Source organism: Mobula hypostoma, chromosome 9 (assembly GCF_963921235.1).
Source record: "Mobula hypostoma chromosome 9, sMobHyp1.1, whole genome shotgun sequence".
In the NCBI taxonomy this organism is placed as follows: domain Eukaryota; kingdom Metazoa; phylum Chordata; class Chondrichthyes; order Myliobatiformes; family Myliobatidae; genus Mobula; species Mobula hypostoma.
The window spans coordinates 131,693,056-131,716,305 of NC_086105.1; the positions used below are offsets into that span (position 1 = coordinate 131,693,056).

Genomic DNA, 23,250 nt, shown 5'->3' on the forward strand with positions numbered 1-23,250 from the left:
CAAAGAGTATCTGCTTATGTACCTGAAGCCCATAAGATAAGCAACACAAACTCTGCCGTCATCCTGATTAAATCTCCTTTCTTGATAGTTCTGCTGTGAAGATAAATGAGTTCATTACAGGTCAAACAAATATTCATGCAAAGGTACAGCCATACCAGTTTACATCAGGGTTCTGTTCCTGACAACTCTCCACTATCTGATGTTTCTATAAACTGGTGCAGGTCAATGAGTACAGAAGTTATTAGCAAGAGGGACTTTTATTGCAAGTTGGGCAGTGGATAGTAGGGTTTTAGGGTTTATCTCAGTCCTATGATGAAAACTATATTTACATATAGCTAATGAATACTCTATTTAATGGGTGTAAACCTGGGTGTACACAGCTGCTGTCAATCTATTCCTTAATGCATTGCAAATGACTTGTTACTGCTGTTAATGTGGTAGATTTCTACAAATGATTCCCCCACAAAACCAGGTTCCACAAAAATCTAATTAAATAGGATTGGGAACAAGAAACTATTATCTGAATAAAACTGCCCCATATTGTTGAATGGCATCCTTTTGGTAGACTATATAGCTACACATATATAGCTCAATATGCATTGTCTACAATTATAGACAATAGGTGCAAAAGTAGGCCATTCGGCCCTTTGAGCCAGCACCGCCATTCACTGTGATCATGGCTGATCATCCACAATCAATATCCAGTTCCTGCCTTATCCCCATAACCTTTGATTCCTCTATCTTTAAGAGCTCTATCCATCTCTTTTTTGAAAGCATCCAGATACTTGGCCTCCACAGCCTTCTGGGGCAGAGCATTCCATATATCCACCACTCTCTGGGTGAAAAAGTTTTTCCTCAACTCCGTTCTAAATGGCCTACCCCTAATTCTTAAACTGTGGCCTCTGGTTCTGGACTCACCCATCAGCAGGAACATGCTTCTTGCCTGCAACGTATCCAATCCCTTAATAATCTTATATGTTTCAATAAGATCTCCTCTCAGCCTTCTAAATTCCAGAGTATACAAGCCCAGTCGCTCCAATCTTTCGACGTATGACAGTCCCGCCATCCCGGGAATTAACCTTGTGAACCTACGCTGCACTCCCTCAATAGCAAGAATGTCCTTCTTCAAATTTGGAAACCAAAACTGCACACAGTACTCCAGGTGTGGTCTCACTAGGGCCCTATACAGCTGCAGAAGGACCTCTTTGCTCTTATACTCAATTTCCCTTGTTATGAAGGCCAGCATGCCATTAGCTTTCTTCACTGCCTGCTGTACTTGCATGCTTGCTTTCAGTGACTGATGTACAAGAACTAGATCTCGTTGTACTTCCTCTTTTCCTAACGACTTCATTTAGATAATAATCTGCCTTCCCGTTCTTACCACCAAAATGGATAACCACATTAAACTGCATCTGCCATGCATCTGCCCACTCACTCAGCCTGTTCAAGTCACCCTGCATTCTCATAACATCCTCCTCACATTTCACACTGCCACCCAGCTTTGTGTCATCGGCAAATTTGCTAATGTTACTTTTAATTCCCTCATCTAAATCATTAATATATATTGTAAACAGCTGCGGTCCCAGCACTGAACCCTGCGGTACCCCACTGGTCACCGCCTGCCATTCCAAAAGGGACCCATTAGTTGCTACACTTCGTTTTCTGTCAGCCAGCCAATTTTCAATCCATGTCAGTACTCTGCCCCCAATACCATGTGCCCTAATTTTTCCCACTAATCTCCTATGTGGGACTTTATCAAAGGCTTTCTGAAAGTCCAGGTACATTACATCCACTGACTCTCCCTTGTCCATTTTCATAGTTACATCTTCAAAAAATTCCAGAAGATTAGTCAAGCACAATTTCCCCTTCATAAATCCGTACTGACTCGGACCAATCCTGTTACTACTATCCAGATGTGTCGTAATTTCATCTTTTATAACTGACTCCAGCATCTTTCCCACCACCAAAGTCAGGCTAACCAGTCTATAATTCCCTGTTTTCTCTCTTCCTCCCTTCTTGAAGAGAGGGACAACATTAGCCACCCTCCAATCCACAGGAACTGATCCTGAGTCTATAGAACATTGGAAAATGATTACCAATGCGTCCACGATTTCTAAAGCCACCTCCTTAAGTACCCTGGGATGCAGACCATCAGGTCCCGGGGACTTATCAGCCTTCAGACCCAACAGCCTATCCAACACCATTTACTGCCTAATATAAATTTCCTTCAATTCATCCATTACCCTAGGTCCTTTGGCCACTATTACATCTGGGAGATTGTTTGTGTCTTCCCTAGTGAAGACAGATCCAAAGTACCTGTTCAACTCATCTGCCATTTCCCTGTTCCCCATAATAAATTCACCTGCTTCGGTCTTCAAGGGCCCAATTTTGGTCTTAACGATTTTTTTTCCTTTTCACATAGCTAAAGAAGCTTTTACTATCCTCCTTTATATTCTTGGCTAGTTTACCTTCGTACCTCATTTTTTCTCAGCATATTGCCTTTTTAGTTACCTTCTGTTGCTCTTTAAAAGTTTCCCAATCCTCTGGCTTCCCACTCGTCTATGCTATGTTATACTTCTTCTCTTTTATTTTTATACTGTCCATTACTTCAATTGTCAGCCACGGCCTTCCCTTACTCCCCTTAGGATCTTTCTTCCTCTTTGGAACGAACTGATCCTGCACCTTCCGCATTATTCCCAGAAATACTTGCCACTGCTGTTCCACTGTCATCCCTGCTAGGGTATTGTTCCATTGAACTTTGGCCAGCTCCTCCCTCATAGCACCATAGTTCCCTTTGTTCAACTGTAATACTGACACTTCCGAGTTTCCCTTCTCCCTCTCAAATTGTAGATTAAAACATCATATTATGGTCACTATCTCCTAATGGCTCCTTTACCTCGAGGTCCCTGATCAAATTGGTTCATTGCACAACACTAAATCTAAAATTGCGTTCTCTCTGGTAGGGTCCAGTACAAGCTGTTCTAAGAATCCATCTCGGAGGGACTCCACAAACTCCCTTTCTTGGGGTCCAGTACCAACCTGATTTTCCCAGTCTACCTGCATGTTGAAGTCCCCCATAACAACTGTAGCATTACCTTTGCGACATGCCAATTTTAACTCTTGATTCAACTTACACCCTACATCCAGACTACTGTTTGGGGGCCTGTAGATAACTCCCATTAGGGTCTTTCTACCCTTAGAATTTCTCAGTTCTATCCATACTGATTCTACGTCTCCTGATTCTATGTTCCCCCTCACAAGGGACTGAATATCATTCCTCACCAACAGAGCCACCCCACCCCTTCTGCCCATCAGTCTGTCCTTTCGATAGGGTGTATACCGTTGAATTCTTTCAGTTCATCAGGTACCTTTTATGTTTAACCAAACACGACCCATAATTAAACTCGTGGAACATACACTGTATCCAATGGCTTATGAATACTAACTTCTAGTTCTGTAATAAACTTTCCTACCTAGAAAATTTCTTTAACCGTTTATGGGAAAATGTACATATTGTGACAGTTTGGTAAGTTTGACAGTTTCTACAACCCAAGCAGCTCCTGTTTAAGTATAAAAGCTGCTTTGTTCTCATTGAAACCTAACAAATATTGAAAGCCCTAAATGGAGTGAACGTGGAGAGGACTTTCCCTATAGTGGTCGAGACTAGGACCAGAGGGCACAGCCTCAGAATACAAAGACGTCCCTTTAGAACAGAGATGAGGAAGAATTTCTTTAGCCAGAGAGTAGTGAATCTGTGGAATTCATTGCCACAAGATGACTGGGGAGGCCAAGTCGTTGGATATATTTAAAGCGGAGGTGGATAGGTTCTTAATTAATAAAGAGTGTCAAAGGTTACTGGGAGAAGGCAGGAGAATGGGGTTCAGAGGGATAATAGATCGGACATGATGGAATGGAGGAGCAGACTCGATGGGCTGAATGGCCAAATTCTGCTCCTATGTCTTATGGTCCTATGTTTCACAAGCCTGTGCATACTTAGAATGATGTTGGAATAAACTGTAAACTCAGGCGAATACAAGCAGTGCCTGGAGTAACTTCCTAACCGGGTAGAGGTGCAGGGAGACAAATGCTGGATGGATGCCAGGAACATGGCTCGGATTTAAACCTGTTTTCTGCGTCTGCAAGCACGCTACAGCAGGGAACTGGGACCCTGTGACTTCCCAGATGAGAAGCACAGTGATGAATCAATTATACTTCAGGCACTGCCTTACCAGCCCGGCGTGCTTTTAGCAGGATCAATGGGATTTCGGTACAGAGGTGTTCTTCGTCTTTTTGCATTGCTCCCACTTCACCAACAATGAATGTTCTGCATTACCCCTTTGCTTCTTGCATAAGCTTAATCTATTCATGAAGATAGTGATAATGTGGATGAACTCTCTAATATCTCGAGGTATTAAACATCCATAAGAACTGTCACGTGGTGCAGCTGTTTTAAAGCTTTAGTTCTGTATTGGTTCTCAGCTCCCTGCCCCACCCCCACGCCGCCTTCCTCTGAAATAGAGTGGGAATGAGGGAAATAATGAATGTGTGTGTTGCAGGGACGGGATTCTGAACGCGATGCCAACCTTTTCCGTCCTCTACAAGGGAGCTGTGATCATTAGCAGGTAATATGGATGAGAATCTGTTCAATTGTCCACTGCCTGTTTTGTCTGGTTTTCGTGCACGATCAGTTCACAAGGAAGCCTTCAATTCTGGTGAAGTAAAACTTAGAGCCACTAACGGCTTCTTCTTCTCTGGTATGATTTGAACTGTGCTTGAACTCAATTTTTTTTCTTACTGACAATGAAATAAATCAGAGAAATCTGAAGCTCGGTTCTCCGTAACTGGAGCTGATAGTTTTCATTATACGGAACTCAGTGACCGGGAAATGTCACCCAGAGCTGAGTGGAGTAAGATGTGTTGAATCACATGCAGATGTACATCGAGTCAGCGTGTTGTTTTATATAGTAGGAAAAAGCTTGAAGGACAAATTCTGCTTGATGAATCTTAAACGTTATTTCTTTGAAAAATTGAAAGTAGATGGGCAACGTGCTAATGAGGTACATTTGTTTCAGAGTCCGGTTGAGTAGGCTATAGTGGTCGTAATTGTAGGTCATCATAAATTGTTTGGAGGGGTTAGATACCCTTTACAGCCTAAAGAACTGGTCATGCTCCCCAACCGACATTTCACACCATTAAGTTCTCACTAGGGAGTGTTCATCGCTGGTGGTTGACACACCCAACCTGATGACTTGCTCAGGTTTACCACTGAACTGTGCTGATAAGGCACAATTTCCATGTTTCGGTAAACATGGTCCCCACGTACCCTGGATGAGAAATTGACTCCTGGTCAGTTACACCAAGCGTGTTCTACTGGGGTGGCACCATAACATAGTGTATGGGGGTTCAATTCCTGACGCTGTCTTTAAGAAGTTTGTATATTTCCCCCAGGACCACATACCAAAGACATATTGAGAGGTAGGGTTGAAAAACACGAGGAAATCTGCAGATGCTGGAATTTCAAGCAACACACACAGAAAATGCTGGTGAACGCAGCAGGCCAGGCAGCACCTATAGGAAGAGGTATAGTCGATGTTTCGGGCCGACACCCTTCATCAGGACTAACTGAAAGAAGAGATAGTAAGAGATTTGAAAGTGGGAAGGGGGGGGAGAAGATCCGAAATGATAGGAGAAGACAGGAGGGGGAGGGATGGAGCTAAAAGCTGGAAAGTTGATTGGCAAAAGGGATATGAGGCTAGAGAAGGGAGTGGATCATGGGACCATGAGGCCTAGGGAGAAAGAAAGGGGGAGGAGGGAAGCCCAGAGGATGGGCAAGGAGTATAGTGAGAGGGACAGAGGGAGAAAAAGGAGAGAGAAAAAATAAATCGATTAATAAATAAATAAATAAATAAATAAATAAATAGCTAGATAAATAAATAAATGAATAAATGAATGACGGATGGGGTATGAAGGGGAGGTGGGTGTTTAATGGAAGTTAGAGAAGTCAGTGTTCATGCCATCAGGATGGAGGCTACCCAGACGGAATATAAGGTGTTGTTCCTTATATTCCTTATAATCTGGTTTTGTGGGTGAATCATTGGGTGGATTTGTAGAAATCTACCACATTAACAGCAATAACAAGTCATTTGCAATGTTCCAGCTTGCAGGAGCAAGCTGAGACAATGGGTCTACCTGGACAGACAGGTTTGTGGATCTTGGGTAGGAGGTAGAAACGGGAAGTGGGGGGTGTGGGGAACTATAAGGTTGGTAGCGGTGGATAGGAGATCCCCTGAGCTGTAAAGTTGGTGATGGTGTGGGAGACAATGGCCTGGTGTTCCTTAGTGGGGTCATGATCGAGGGGTAACGACCCATTGTTTCAGCTTCCTCCTGCCCCACCAAACTCATTTCTGCATACCTCAACACTGCTTTATCCCCCTTTGTTCAATCCCTTCCTACCTATGTTCGTGACACTTCTCACGCTCTGAATTTTTTCGATGATTTTAAGTTCCCTGGCCCCCACTGCTTTATTTTCACCATGGATGTCCAGTCCCTATATACCTCCATCCCCTATCAGGAAGGTCTCAAAGCTCTCCGCTTCTTTTTGGATTCCAGACCTAACCAGTTCCCCTCTACCACCACTCTGCTCCGTCTAGCGGAATTAGTCTTTACTCTTAATAATTTCTCCTTTGGCTTCTCCCACATCCTCCAAACTAAAGGTGTAGCCATGGGCACCCGTATGGGTCCCAGCTATGCCTGCTTTTTTGTTGGCTTTGTGAAACAGTCCATGTTCCAAGCCTACACTGGTATCTGTCCCCCACCTTTCCTTTGCTACATCGATGACTGCATTGGCGCTGCTTCCTGCACGTGTGCTGAGCTCGTTGACTTCATTAAATTTGCCTCCAACTTTCACCCTGCCCTCAAGTTTACTTGGTCCATTTCTGATACCTCCCTCCCCTTTCTTGATCTTTCTGTCTCTATCTCTGGAGACAGCTTATCTATTGATGTCTACTATAAACCTACGGACTCTCACAGCTACCTGGATGATTCCTCTTCCCACCCTGTCTCTTGCAAAAACGCCATCCCCTTCTCGTAATTCCTCCGTCTCCGCCGCATCTGCTCTCAGGATGAGGCCTTTCATTCCAGGATGAAGGAGGTGTCCTCCTTTTTTAAAGAAAGGGACTTCCCTTCCTCCACCATCAACTCTGCTCTCAAACACATCTCTCCCATTTCACGCACATCTGCTGTCACCCCATCCTCCTGCCACCCCACTAGGAATAGGGTTCCCCTGGTCCTCACCTACCACCCCACCAGCCTCCGGGTCCAACATATAATTCTCCATAACTTCCACCACCTCCAACAGGATCCCACCACCAAGCACATCTTTCCCTCCCTCCCTCTCTCTGCTTTCTGCAGGGATCACTCCCTATGCGACTCCCTTGTCCATTCGTCCCCCCCATCCCTTCCCACCGATCTCTCTCCCAGCACTTATCCTTGTAAGCGGAACAAGTGCTACACATGCCCTTACACTTCCTCCCTTACCACCATTCAGAGCCCCAGACAGTCCTTCCAGGTGAGGCGACACTTCACCTGTGAGTCGGCTGGGGTGATATACTGCGTCCGGTGCTCCTGATGTGGCCTTCTATATATTGGCGAGACCCGATGCAAGCTGGGAGATTGCTTCGCTGAACACCTATGCTCTGTCTGCCAGAGAAAGCAGGATCTCCCAGTGGCCACACATTTTAATTCCACATCCCATTCCCATTCTGATATGTCTGTCCACGGCCTCCTCTACGGTCAAGATGAAGCCACACTCAGGTTGGAGGGACAACACCTTATATTCCGTCTGAGTAGCCTCCAACCTGATGGCATGAACATTGACTTCTCTAACTTCCGTTAATGTCCCACCTCCCCTTCGTACCCCATCTGTTATGTATGTATGTATGTATTTATTTATTTATTTATTCTCTCCCTGCTTTTTCTCCCTCTGTCCCTCTCATTATACTCCTTGCCCATCCTCTGGGCTTCCCCCCTCCCCCTTTCTTTCTCCTTAGGCCTCCCGTCCCATGATCCTCTCCCTTTTCTAGCCTCATATCCCTTTTGCCAATCAACTTTCCAGCTCTTAGCTCCATCCCTCCCCCTCCTGTTTTCTCCTATCATTTTGGATCTCCCCCTCCCCCTCCAACTTTCAAATCTCTTACTATCTCTTCTTTCAGTTAGTTCTGACGAAGGGTCTCGGCCCAAAACTTCGACTGTACCTCTTCCTATAGATGCTGCCTGGCCTGCTGCGTTCACCAGCATTTTTTGTGTGTTGAGAGCTAGGGTTAGCAGGTTGTGGGCATGCTATTTTGGCATCAGAAGCATGTCAATACTTGGAGGGCTGTCTCCCACTACATCCTCTGACTGTGTTCGTCATTGACACAAATGATGTATTTTACTGTATATTTCAACGTCTTGTTGTACATATCACAAATATAGCTAATCTCCCTCTTTGTCTTTGATGAATCAGCATATTGTACACTCCCTCTGAAATTCATTGCTTTGAAGTCAATAGGATGAATTTCAAAGACATGTACTCTGGGTACCAGAGTGTGCAGTATGAAGTGCTTTAATGGTACCGACTGAGAATGAATTTTGCGCAATGGAAGATTGTTGGGAGAAGGCATGGATCTCCTAATGGGATTGGATATCCTAGAAGGAAGCAATTGTGTCCCGTGCCTGGACAGAGAGTCCTGCTCTTCCTTAACTTATATCCACCTCCCACTTCCTTTCTTTCTTCCCACAGACTGATGAAACCTCCTAGCGCAATACTATTGTCAAAACCCTTTCTTCCAATGGCTCCTACAAGGTGTCAAATATTGATTTTTAGCCAATATCTTCATACAAGCTGTGTTAGTTAACATATGACAGAAGTTTCATAAAGTCTGCTGATGAATGACAAGCAACTATACAGTAGAAACCTTTTTTCTGTAACTTTAAGTGAGATTTGGCTTTTTCACTCCTGGTTAATCACTGTTCAAAGATTACACTCAGTGGAATCCTGTGTGGTCTTCAGCTGCTGTAACCCATCCACTTCAAGGTTCGAAATGCTGTGCGTTCAGAGAAGCTCTTATACACACCACGGTTATACCACCTGACTATTTGAGTTGCTGTCACCTTCCTGTCAGCTTGAACTAGTCTGGCCATTCTCTTCTGGTTTCCTTCATGAAAAGACGTTTTTGCCCACAGAACTGCAGCTCACTGGATTTTATTTTATTTTTGTTATTCGCTCCATTCTCTGTAAGCTCTAGAACTGTTTATGCAAGAAAATCCCAGGAGATCACCAGTTTCTAAGATACTCAAATCACCTTTCTTGAACCAATAATCATTTCATGGTCAAGGTCACTTAAATCGCATTTCTTCCCCATTCTGATGTTTGGTCTAAACAACAACTGAACCTCTTGACCACGTCTGCATGCACTGAGCTGCTGCCCTATGACTGACTGATTAGAAATTTGCATTAATGAGAGGTGTACATGGTGTACTAATAATGTGGCTACTAAGTACAGATCGAGTACAAACTGCTGTTAGCAGGCACTTTAAATGGCTTCGGTTTTCTTACTAAAGTGTCTGCACTAAGGAAAAGTCACAACTTAAGACCCCATCTTGCGCACATCTGCTAGAAGTACAGAGGGAAATGTCTTCTGTGTTTCTTTATTTTTTCGGGTTCTCCACTCCACGTTGTTTCCTTGGTCAAGTATGTGAAGGTAATAGCTGTCGATCTGCCCACTACTGCTCTCTGTGAAGCAGCTGCCAACTTGCTGAAACTTGAGAGTCCTTGTGCAGGACACCCTAAAGGATAACTTGCAGGTTGAGTTGGTGGTGAGGAAGGCAAATGCCACGTTAGCATTCATTTCAAGAGGTCTAGAATACAAGACCAAGGATGTGATGCTGAGGCTGTATAAGGGACTGGTGAGGCCTCGCTTTAAGTATTGTGAACAGTTTTGAGCCCCTCATCTTAGAAATGATGTGCTGGCATTGGAGAGGATCCAGAGGAGGTTCACAAGGATGATTCCAGGAATGAAAGGGTTATACAAGGAACGTTTGATGACTCTGGGTCTGTACTCACTGAAATTCAGAAGGATGAGGGGGGGGGATCTCATTGAAACATTTTGAATGTTGAAAGGCCTAGACAGAGTAGATGTGGAAAGGATGTTTCTCATGGTGGGAGAGTCTAGGACAAGAGGTCACAGCCTCAGGATAGAGGGGTGCCTTTGAAAACAGAGATGCAGAAAAGTTTCTTTAGCCAAAGGGTGGTGAATTTGTGGAATTTGTTGCCACATGCAGTTGTGGAGGCCAGGTCATTAGGTGTACTGAAGGCAGAGATTGATAGGTTCTTGACTGGTCATGGCATCAAAGGTTATGGGGAGAAGACAAGGAACTGGGGTTGAGGAGGAGATTAAAAAAAAAGGATCAGCCATGATTGAATGGTGGAGCAGACTCGATGGGCCACATGGCCTAATTCTGCTCCTATGTTTTATGGTCTTCTGGAACCCATTTTCTGTCACTCCAATATATACTACAGTGGTGATTCACTGTGCCACTGATTGACGAGTGTAGATTTTGATATGTATAAATTAAGAAAGCCACATATTTGGGTAATTTATAATAATGCAACAACAGAATTAACTTTAAGATCAAGCCTAAGTTATTAAACATGATCTTTAAGAAGTGAATGGGGCCTGTTGGGACTTGTCTGCAGACGGAAGGTCGCAGAGCAAGTTGGAGAGAGTTCCTTGTGGATTTTACACGCCAGTTTTAAAAAGCAAACGGGGTCTGTTGGAACTTGTCTGCGGAGTGGAAGGTCATGGAGTGAGTTGGAAACAGTTCTTGTGGACTTTATGCAGCAGTTTTAAAAAGCAAGTGTGGCCTGTTAGGACTTACGCTCAGAGTGCGAGATCGCAGAGTGGGTTGGAAGCTCTTAACTGACAAGGTCAAGGAACTGGAGTTGGATGCTCTCAGGACCGTCCAGAAGGCTGAAACCTTCATAGATGAGTCTCTTACTGAGGTGATCACACCCAGAGTGCAAGCTTTGGAGAGTAGATGGGTGACCAGCAGGAGAAGTAAGGGGAGTAGGCAGTCAGTGCAGGGTTCCCTTGTGGCCATTCCCCTCAGCAACAAGTACAGCCCTTTGGATACTGCTGAGGGTGATGACCTATCAGGGCACTGCCAGTCGTATTGTGGCCGGCTCTCAGGCTTAGCTGTAAAGTCAGGCAGAGCGATAGTGACTGGAGGCTCAATGGTTAGGGGGACGGAGAAGAGATTCTGCGGCCGCGAAAGGGCAGCCAGGATGGTGTGTTGCCTCCCAGGTGCAAGGGTCCAAGATTCTCAAGAGACAGAGTAAGCAGCCAGAGGTTGTGGCGCACACTGGCACCAATGATATTGATAGAAAGGGGGAAGAAGTCCTGTGCAGTGGGTCTAGGGAGTTTGGGAAAGGGCTGAAGAACAGGACCTCCAAGGTAGTAATCTCTGCATTACTCGCAGTGCCACGTGCTAGTCAGGGCAGGAATAGAATGGTGATTTAGATGTATGACTGGCTGAGGTTGTTGTGGCTATTCCTCGGGGTTGAGAATGAAGAAGTGGCCCACAGAGCGAAGACGCCTGTGTGTGTATTTGTTTAACGTGTACTTGATGTTGCACTCCAAGAAGCACACGATACTTCACAGATCAACCAACTGATTCCAATGGCATAGAAACCACGACGATTGGAGCTGATGGATTTGTTGCAGCCTTCATCCGCCTTCACAGCCGTTGAGTTCGAAGTAACTTCATCCGCCAGTTCCACCGTTGAGGTCTTGGTTGGATTGTTCTTCGTCAGGGACCTCACCCTCGACCTTACCGCCATGGGTGACCCTACCAGGAGCATTGCTCTCGGGATCACAGGACCACTCAAGCTTCTCCACCGCGACAAGGTGACAATCCAGGGAGAAGGACTGGCTGCGGAAGTGGTGCAGGAAGCAGGGTTTCAAATTTCTGGATCATTGGGATCTCTTCTGTATAAATAGGATGGGTTACTCCTGAACCTGAGGGGGACCTTTAGTTTTGCAGACAGGTTTGCTAGAGCTGTTGAGGAGAGCTTAAACGAACTTGGCAGGGGTATGGGGACCACAGTAATAAGGGTGAGGATGGGACAATTGGTGTACAAGTAGATGCAGTGCGCAGTGAGACTGTGAGGAAGGACAGGCAGATAATAGGACAAATGGGATGAGGTGAAGTGTAACATGGGGGCAAATCGAAGAGGGTGATGAATGCAGAACTGAAGGTTTAATATTTGATTGCACGCAGTATACAGAATAAGGTAGCTGATCTTGGAACACAGTTAGAGACTGGCAGATATTATGTTGTGGGCATCACCTAGTCCTGATTGAAAGAAGATCATAGTTGAGAACTTAACATTCAAGATACATCTTCCATCAAGTGGACAGGCAGATGGGCAGAGGGGGAGGGGGTAGCCCTCTATTGATAAAATATGAAATCAAATCCTTAGAAAGAGGTGACCGGATCGGAAGATGTAGAATCTTTGTGGGAAGTGATAAGAAACTGCAAAGTTAAAAAGACCATATATTCAGCACCCCCCACAAAAAATAGTACCCAGCATGTGGGATATAAATTTCAATAGGAACTAGAAAAGGCAACTAATAAGGCAATGTTACAATAGTCATGGGTGATTTCAATATACAGGTAGATTGGGAAAATCAGATTGGTTCTGGATCCCAAGAGAGGGAAAGGGAATTATAGAGGCACGAGAGAGGAGCTGGCCGTAGTTGACTGGAAGGGGACACTAGCAATGATGATGGCAGAATAACAATGGTTGGAGTTTCTGGGGACAACTTGGAAGACACAGGATAGAAACATCCCAAAGATGAAGAAGTATTCTAAAGGGAGGATGACACAACCATAGCTAATAAGAGACGAAAAGCCAACATAAAAGCTAAAGGGAGGGCATATATCAAAAAATTGTCTGAAGTTAGAGGCTTGGGAAGCTTTTAAAAAACCAACAGAAGGCAACTATTAACACCATATGGAGAGAAAAGATGAAATATGAAGGTAAGCTAGCCAAAAATATCAAAGAGGATAGCAAAGGTTTTTTTTCAGATATACTGTATAAAGAGTAAAAGAGAGGCAAGAGTAGATAGTGAACAGCTGGAAAATGATGCTGAAGTGGTAGCAATGTGGGATAAAGAAATGGCAGGTGAACTTAAGTATTTTGTGCCAGACTTTACTGTGGAAGACATTAGCAGTATGCCAGAAATTTGAAAGTATCAGGGGGTAAAAGTGAATGTAGTTGCTTTAATAAGGTCTGAAAGTAGATAAGTTACCTGGACTAGATGGACAACACCGCAGGGTTCTGAATAAGGTAGCTGAAGAGATTGTGGAGGCATTAGTAATGATCTTTCATTATTCAGTACATTTTGGAATGGTTCCAGAGGACTGGAAAATTGCAGATGTCTCTCCTCTTTTTAAGAAGGGTGGGAGACAGAAGAAAGGAAATCGTTGGCCAGTTAGTGTGCCTTCAGTGCTTGGGAAGATATTGAAGTCTTGGAGGCACATGATAAAGTAGGCCAAAGTCAGAATGGTTTCCTTAAGGGAAATCTTGCCTGACATATATGTTGGAATTATTTGAGGAAATAACAGGCAGAAGAGACGAGGGTGAGTCAGCGGATATTGTTTATTTGACTTTTCAGAAGCATTTGACAAAGACCCATACATGGTATTACAGGAAAGATAATAGCATAGATAGAAGAGTGGCTGATTGGCAGGAGGCAAAGAGTCGGAATAAAGGGGGTCTAATCTGATTGTTTGCCGGTGTCAAGTGGTGCTCCGTAAGGGTTGGTATTGGGACCGCTTCTTTGCACATTATATGTCAACACTTTGGATGAAGGAATTGATGGCTTTGTGGCCAAGTTTTCAGATGATACAAAGATAGGTGGAGGGGCAGGTAGTGTTGAGGAAACAGGGAGTCTGCAGAAGGCTTGGACAGATTGGGAGAATGGACAAAGAAGTGGAAGATGGAATGTACTGCGGGGAAGTATGTGGTCATGCACTTTGGTAAAAGGAAGAAAGGCGTAGGCTCTTTTGTAAAAGGGGAGAAAAATTCAAAAATCTAAGGTGCATGGGGACTTGTTCAGGATTCCCTAAAGTTTAACTTGCAGGTTGAGCTCGTGGTAAGGAAGGCAAATGCAAAGTTAACAGTCATTTGAAGAGGACTGGAATATAAGAGCAAGGATGTGATGCTGAGACTTTATAAGGCATTGGTCAGCCTGCACTTGGAATATCGCAAGCAGTTTTGAGCCCCTTTTCTAAGAAAAGATGTACTGGCATTGGAGAGGGACCAGAGCAGGTTCACAAGAATGATCCCAGGAATGAAAGGGTTATCATATGAGGAGCTTTTGATGGCTCTGGGCCTGTACTCGCTGGAGTTTAGAAGAATGAGACGGAATCTCATTAACACTTTTTGAATATTGAAAAGCCTGGAGAGAGTGGATGTGGGAAGGATGTTTTCTATAGTGGATGAGACTTGGACCAGAGGGCACAGGCTCAGAGTAAAGGGACATCTATTTAGAATAGTGATGAGAAGGAATTTCTTTAGCCAGAGGGTGGTGAAAATTTGTGGAATTCAATGCCACAGATGGCTGTGGAGGTCAAGTCATTGAGTATATTTAAAGCAGAGCTTGGTAGGTTCTTGGTTAGTGAGGGCATCAAAGGTTATGAGGAAAAGGAAAGAGAATGGGGTTAAGAGGGATTATAAAACAGCCATGATTGAATGGCAGACTCGCTGAGTGGCCTAATTCTGCTCCTGTGTCTTATGTCTTACGATCTTTGGACTGTTTGCATTATCCACCGAAAATTTCTGGCAATGTCACATCCTGTGAATAAATTAATATCTTAAAAACAATGCTGAGCTGGGGATACTCCAAGAAATCAGAGGAAATTTATGACACTGAAGGTGGTTATTCAATCAATCATGTCAATTCTAGTTGGGAAAGTGCTACCCAGATCAAGCCCACTGTTCAATACTCTCTGCTCCACAAGCACACAGGTCAAAATGTGGCAAGGATTTTAGCCTCTACCCACCTTTCAGGCAGTGCATTCCAGACGCCAGTGGGAAACACTAAATCTTATGTCACCCTCTGATCATTCAACCAATTACTTTAACTCTATGCCTACCAGTGTTTGACTGCTCAGCTAAAGGACACTGCATCTCCCTCTTCACACTAGTTCCTCATAAATTCATACACCTTAATTAACACTCTCTGCAGCCTCAACTAATCCAAGGCAACCAACCCCTTCATATCCAATCTATCCTCATAGTTAAACTTCTCCAGTCCTAGAAACCAAATTATATGTGTAAGTTAAGGATTTAGAGTCAGGTAATCAGATGTTACTTCAGTAGTCAGTTCCGTTTTTAATAATCCATTGCAGTACATATTAGTTACATGGTAAAATACGCAGGAACAGAATTTGAACTCTCAGTCCTTCAGATCTCTTCTGCCTTTCAGTTAGATCTTGGCTGGTCTACATCTGAGACCCTCCATCAATGTTGGTTCCCACTGAAGAACAAATGTCACATCACTCTCCAAGTTCCTCCCCAAACTCCCTTTGTATTTTAACCCCTTTGAGATAAACTCTTCCGTTTTTTTTTAAACCTGATTCAAATACAAGGGCAGAAATTCTTCAGGGGCTTTGCAATTACTCTACATAGGTGTCCAACAGGAAACGTCTGGATTGAACCAATTTCTGAGTGCCCAATTCAGAATAAGAATCAGGTTTATTATTCCTTTCTTACATGACGTGTAATTTCCCCTCTCTTCTTCTTTCCTTTTCAGTCCCAAACTTGGCCTGTAAAGTTGACTGTTAGTTCCCCTCCATAGATGCTGCCTGACTTGCTGAGTTCCTCCAGCATTTTGTGTGTTTTGCTCAAGATTTCCATCATGTGAAGAATCTCTTCCGTTCATGATGTGAAATTTGTGGCAGCAGTATAGCGCAAAGACATAAAATTACTATAAATTACAAAACGAATAAATAGCGCAAAAAAAGGGAATAATGAGGTATCAATTTTATTTTAACTTTGCCATGGCCTCAACCTTATCATAGATACATAAAGAAAAAATGAACCTGAATTTGAAAACAAACCTTCACAAAATCCCAAAGCAACACACATAAAATGCTGGTGGAACACAGCAGGCAAGGCAGCAAATGCCAAAGCATTTAAATAGGTGATGAAATTCGTTCAAAATGAGATCACTGTTGCATTGTGAGAATTCCGATCAACTGGCAGTTGCATAAAACGTAGAACAGTTCAGCACAGAAACAAGCTTTTTAGCCCACGATGTTGTCTGGAAGTAGTTAAGCTAATAATACCTGATTACACTAAACCCTTCATGAGCCATATCCTTCCATTCTCTGCATAATCACGTGCTTTTATAAGCACCCCTTAAATGTATCTGTTGTATTTGTCCCCACTACCACCCCGATAGTGCATTCCAAATACCCATTAATCTGTGTAAAAAAAAAAATGCCCTGCCCAGCACATCTCCTTTGAACTTTCTCTCTCTCGCATTAAGTGCATGCCCTCTAGTATTATTCACTTCAAACTTGGGAAATATATTCTGGCTGTCTATTCTACCTCTGCCTCTCATTAAATCATAAACTTCTGTGAAGTCTCCTCATAGCCTCCGGCGTTCCAGGGAAAGCAGCCTTAGCTTGTCCAAACTTTCCTAATAGCGCCTGGCCTCTGATCCAGGCAGAGTGCCCGTAAGCCTCCACTGCACCCTCTTCACAACCTCCAAATCCTTCCTGTAGTGGGGTGGCTAGAACTGAGTGCAGTACTCCAGATGCAGCTTAACCAGTTTTGAATAACGTTTAGGATGATCAATTCAATTATTTGCAACCTCGCAGAAGTTTAAAATTTAATGAGGGGCGTAGGGAGAATAGACAGCCAGAATATATTTTCCAAATTTGAAATGAATAATAGTAGAGGGCACAGAATCTGAGATCGGCAAATAATGGAGGACTTTGGAGACTGGAAGGTCTGTGCTATGAGTATATTGAAGTTCTTGCACACTTTAGAAGGTGTGATTACTTAGTTACAATATGGGTAACATGTATGGTAGAATATTCTACTTAGAAACCTTACCACCTATTCACACATTTCACGACTTTGGCTTCCTCTACCGGCTGGCTGAATTGAATGATCTTGAGGTTGGCAATTCTGTCGTTCTTTAACTGTCTTGCAACAGATCACTGCCAGAACAAGCTATTTCAACATGAATTCAGGTATTCTAAAGCAAACCAAACAGGTCTATCTCCACCTTACACTGACCAGAGCTAATGTAAAACCTCTTGTGATGCTATTTATTTCAACCTTACGCGAAGATTTGCTGGAAAATCTTTCATAATCGAATGTTGACGACTTTAAGGAATCGCCTTTGCTATGGTCATTATTCAGAGTAGCAGGTGCATTTTCAATATATTTACCCCAAATTAAATTCCATGTACTGTTTTAACTTAAAAATTATATTATTAAATTGAAAACAATCTTCACCATTCTACCTCCTTGCTCAAAGGTTTTAACACCAGGTTTTTTCATTTAGGTTAGAATAACACAGGGTTCTGATAATTAGGATGTTGGTGGGAAGATGGCGATCCAATTAATTGGTGCCCAAGAAGTTTCAATTTAATCGCAATAAAGTAGATTTGCAAGCATTTTTAAAAGCAGCATACATCCTAGCTAATGGGTGTCTGAGTTTGGAGGGAATTGAATATTGTGCATTGTTGATTTGTGCAAAAGCAGTGCGATTCCCTTATCTTAGTGCTGTTGCACCTAATGCTGTAAAGGAGCAGGAGATACTTCCACTATCTCTTTTAAAGTGCTGCACAAGTGAGGACCATTTGAAGGACAAACATAGGGAAAAATCACGCAGAATCTTATCTGTAAAATGTGAAAATGAGGAATAGAATCAGAAACAGGCTATTCGGCCCTTTGCACCGGTTCTAGAATTCAATAGGAATTCTGTATGTTTGTCTCTGTATGTGTGGGTGGGTGCTGTGGTACAATCCTTTCCAAAAGTTCTATTGCTTGCAGTCAGCTTTATACCACACTGTCTGCAACTGTACAAATCCTCTGTGACAATGCATGGTGAGAGTTACTCTGGTCAATATACACTCTGTGGCCAGTTTATTAGCTACACCTGCTCATTCCTGTGCACACAGCGATCTTTACAGCTTACAGAGAATGGTACAAGAAGTAAAAGACATCCATTGAGCAGAGGTTCTGTGGGCAAAAACACTTTGTTAATGAGAGTGGTCAGAGGAGAATGGCCAGACTGGTTCAAGCTGACAGGAGGGCAACAGTAACTCAAGAAACCATGTGTAACAACAGTGTGGTGCAGAAGAACATCTCGGAGTGTACAATACCTAGGACCTTGAAGTGGAGGGGGTACAGCAGCAGAAGACCCACCAACAAACACTCATTGTCCACTTTATTAAGATGCAAGAGGTACCTATTCAATTGTCTGATAACAGCTGGCTAGAAGCTGTTCTGGAGCTTGATATGTGATTTCATGCTTTTGTGTATTCTACCCAATAGGAGATGGGAGAAGAGAGCATATCTGGGACAGAGAGAACATAGACAGATTTCATGGAGGGAGATTGGTTTTCATGATTTGCCCATAACTCTCCGTAGTTTCTTGCAATCACAGGCAGAAGAGTTGCTATACCAAGCCATGATGTATTGAGACAGGCTACTTTGTATAGTGCATTGATAAAAATTGGTAAAGGTCAAAGAGGACATGCAAAATTGCTTTAGCCTTCCGTGAAACTAGAGGCATTGGTGAGCCTAGTTGGCAGTGGCTGGGCCTGGACAGGCTTGTAGTAATATTCACTCCTATGAACTTGAAGCTCTCAACCCTTTCAACCTCAGGGCCGTTGATGCAGACAGGAGCCCATGCAGCGCACACTTCCTGAAGTCTCTGACCAGCTGTTTTTTGTTGACAATGAGGGAAAGGAGGAACATGGGTCAGTGCAGTAGCATAGCAGTAGTGTAATGCTTCACAGCACTGACTGGGGTTCAATTCCTACCACCGTCTGTAAGGAGTTTGTACGTTCTCCCCTCGACTACATGGGTTTCCTCTGGGTGCTTTGGTGTCCTCTCACATTCCAAAGACATACGGGCTAGGATTAGTAAGTTGTGGGCATGCTATGCAGGTGCAGGAAACATGGCAACTCTCGCAAACTGCCCCCAGCTCATCTCAGACTGTGTTAATTGTTGACACGGGTAACGAATTTCATTGTGTGTTTTGATGTTTTGGTACACAGTACGTGTGAAAGATAAAGCTATTTTTTCTTTGGTTATTGTCGTGACACCGTGTTACTAAGCTCTCTCTTTGCATTCCAACATCATTATTTGTGATATAGCCCACTATGGTGGCATTATCTGCAAACCTGTGGCTGGAGTTCGAGCAGAATCTGGCCACACAGTCATGAGTGTAGAGGGAGCAGAGTAGGAGACAGAGAATGCAGACCAGGGTTCAGAATAATCGTGGTGGTGGTGTTGCTGCCTATCAATACTGAATGTGATCTGTTGGTTAAAATGTTAAGGATCCATTTTCAGAGAGAGGTGTTGACTCCCTCTGTTGGGTCATGAGAATTACAGTATTGAAGGGGGAACTGTAGTCAATAAACAATAGTGTGGCAGAAGTGTTTTTACTGTCCAAATCCTCCAGAGATGAGTGTAGGATGAAGGAGATGCCATCTGCCATACACTTGTTATAGCAGTAGATGCATTGAACTGGATCAGTGTTGTCTGGGAGGCTGGAGTTGATGTGTGCCATGAGCAGCCTCTCAAAGTAAGTCATGATAGTAGCTTCAGATTTATTTATCACACGTACATCAGAACACACAGTGAAATGTACCTTTTGCATTAACAACCAACACAGCAAAGGCTGTGCTGGGGGGCAGCCGGTGAGTGTCGCTACACATCCCAGTGGCAATATAGCATGCCCACAGTGCTTGGCAGAACAACACAGAACACAGCAAAACAGAATATATGAAGTGGCAAAGCAACACCTCCCTCTCACCCGCCCATGCACATGTCCTCGAAACCCAGGACAGGTCATCTTTGGCCTCCAACAGACTTACGGCTTCACAGCATTGCATCTTCAACTTCTCCAGCAGAATCACAGATGTTCCACAAAGATGACTGTGGATTCAGGTGCATTTATCCATCACCCAAGACATTCCTTCTTCTCGTTGCTACCATCAGGTAGGAGGTACAGAAGCCTGAAGGCACACACTCAAAGATTCAGGAACAGCTTCTTCCCCTCTGCCATCCGATTTCTGAATGGACATTGAACCCACGAACACTACCTCACTAATTTTTTCCTCTTCTTATTTAACTTAATTAAACTATTTAATATATGTATTTACTGTAATCCAGAGTTTTCTTTTTCTCTCAATTATCGTGTATTGCATCATACTGCTGCCCCAAAGTTAACAAATTTCACGACACATGCCAGTGATATTAAACCTGATTCTGATTCTGATTTGGGGTGTTAGGGGTGACATATTAATCCTTTCTGTTCAATGTGCATAGAAAGCATTAAACTCATCAGGAATGATTGTGCTGCTGTTGTTGGCAATGGTGCCTGACTTCGTTTTGTAGTCTATCATAGTACGAAGGCTTATGGAATGGTTGTATCAATACACCACTGACCCAATTACTGTGTGACGAAAAGCATCCTCTTAGCAACACTAAAAGAAGATTGAATTCCTTTTGAAAATAATCCATATTTACTATGGGAAATGGGAGTGTTGTAAAATGTGTGCATGCCTTATCTGTGACAGAATCTAATTAAACAAGTGCCTATGTTTGCATGGGTTGTTGCATTTCCCAGGACTATGATCAACTGACAAGAGTTCCACAGAGAACATTACACCTGGTTAACGTCACTTACACGCAAGAGATTCTGCTGATGCTGGAAATCTTGAACTATGCACACAATATGCGACAAGAACTCAATAGGTCAGGCAGAATCTATGGCCGGGAATGAACAACCGACGTTTTGAGCTGACACCCTTTATCAGGACTGGAAAGGAAGGGGGCAGAAGCCAGGATAAGAAGATGAGAGGAGGAGACGAAGTACAAGCTGGCAGACCTGATGAAAAGTCTCGGCCTGAAATGTAATCAGCAACGAGGACAGTCTCTGGTACCCCTACTACCCTCACCTCCCAATCCTCAAGAAGTTAGAATAAAATTTAAATATTTTGCAGATTCAATCTTGTGATAAGAAGACTAAGTTCAACTTCAGCGTGACAGAGTTCTGGGATCTTTCCCCGAAGCAAGCTGCTGAGTACCATATTCCAGCAGGAATGGACAGGCAGGTTGGGATGTTCCCCAAAAGATCTTTCGGACTGCTTCTAAGTTCAACGTTCAAAGCACATTTATTATCGAAGTACGTGTATAGTGAACACTGGAATTCGTCTTCCCATAGACAGCCATGAAACAAAGAAAGAAATCCATGGAATCTTTCCAAAGAAAAGCATCCTAATGTGCAAGAACAAAATAATACAGAAAATAAAATACCAAACCAAAAATCATCGAACTAGTCCAGGCATATTCAGTTCAGCTTCAATTTAGTTAAATCTAGCTCTGTGTCACGTGTTAACTTCTGATCTCAGAGCCAGTCCACCTCGATCAAAATCACACAAAAATAGCAACAAAAAAGGAGTGACCACGTACCGAAACACATTATAACGTGAACAATAGATTCTAATCCACAAACCATGATGACTAGGCCTTGCCCAGGACCCAGGACTCCAACACCATCCTCCAGCAGTATTGAGTGAGAGGGAGAGAGAGAAAGAGACCATTGGAATCCAGGGACCTTCCTCCAGGAACTGCGGATGAGAGGGAGAGGGAGACCATCACATAGGAAGGCAGAGACCTTCCTCTGTCAGTGGGGAGGAAGAGGCTGGTAGCCGGCGCTAAACACCCACTCACCTTCCACTTTCGCGTCGATGATTTCAATCTTCCTTGATGCTTTATTTAGCAAGATCAGTGAGAAATGGAGTCAATGATGGACTCACGCTCCGTCTCCAGGCCTCTTGGCCTCCAGTCTGCACACTTCGCTTGAAATTTCATGGAACTCCCTTGGAGACAGCAAAGCAGCAGATCGCACAATCAGCCCGAAAACACACCACCAAAATGTAGCTCACAGGCTCCAACAGTAGAAGAACCAGATTTGAAAGAAAAAGAAGTGGAAGCAGTAGTTTTGTGAGCCGTCGGCAGGACGTCACCCTAGGTTGCTTTGTCTGCTGGCACCATTATTATGTAGATGAGACAATCTCCATTGGGCTGAGAAACTCTGGTGGGAACTATGCTGGATCACACTCTGAGGAATGACACACGTGTCCGTTTGCAATGTGGCCCATAGAATTACACAGACTGTGCAAAAAGAGAGAAATAATAAATTGTGCAGTGTTATTGGAAAGCTAGACTCTACAGGTACCCTGTGAGTGTAGAACATACATTACGTCCATTAGTTTTTTCATGCAGTGCAAATCAACTCCCATTTTTATATCAATTGCACCATTGGGAATCTAGTATTTTGAGAATGAAATTGGTGTTACGACAGGGAATCTAAAATAAAAGATGTGATTGTGAAAGAGGAAAAGTGCTTGATCGTAGATACTGGTGATCACGAGTAGCTTTCACATGGCTACAGCTGATTAGGGACGTTGATAATAGGAGGCCAAGTGGGGGTTAATATTCCTTTTAGGACAGAAATAGATAGGAAAAGCCAGGAGACCTTTGCAACTTCATGCAGAGAGATTTGGCCTCTTCTGCAGCGCTCCCAATCTCCATATTATTACAGTATTTGATTTAATACAAACTTTTCCTGAAAGTCTATCTATAATGCCATTCCATTTGGATTCCATTGCTCGTATCAACTCTGCGCATTATCCCATCAAAAATACCTAACAAGCAGTTTTAAATGATCTAATCTGTGCTGCCTTGCCTTAATTAATGTGGTTAATACTTAAGATGATCATTAATCCTGTATTGGATCAATGTTTCTGAAAACTTTTCCGGACTTGGGCTGACAAGTGGCAAGTGACATTCGAGCCATGCAAGTGCCAGGCAATGACCATCTTCAATAAAAGAGGCTCTAACCATCGTCCCTTGACGGTCAGTGGCATCACCATCACTGAATCCCC

General features: G+C 43.5%; 1 protein-coding gene across 1 annotated transcript in view; it reads left to right on the forward strand.

The window, feature by feature from the left end:
- Positions 1-4,349: 4,349 nt before the first annotated feature.
- Positions 4,350-23,250, forward strand: part of si:dkeyp-72e1.9 (syntaxin-binding protein 4) — a 132,316-nt gene continuing 113,415 nt past the window's right edge. The window contains exon 1 of the mRNA XM_063059192.1: positions 4,350-4,622. Within this exon, the coding sequence (XP_062915262.1) occupies positions 4,576-4,622 (47 nt within the window). The 5' untranslated portion in view covers positions 4,350-4,575. The remainder of the gene's footprint in view (positions 4,623-23,250) is intronic.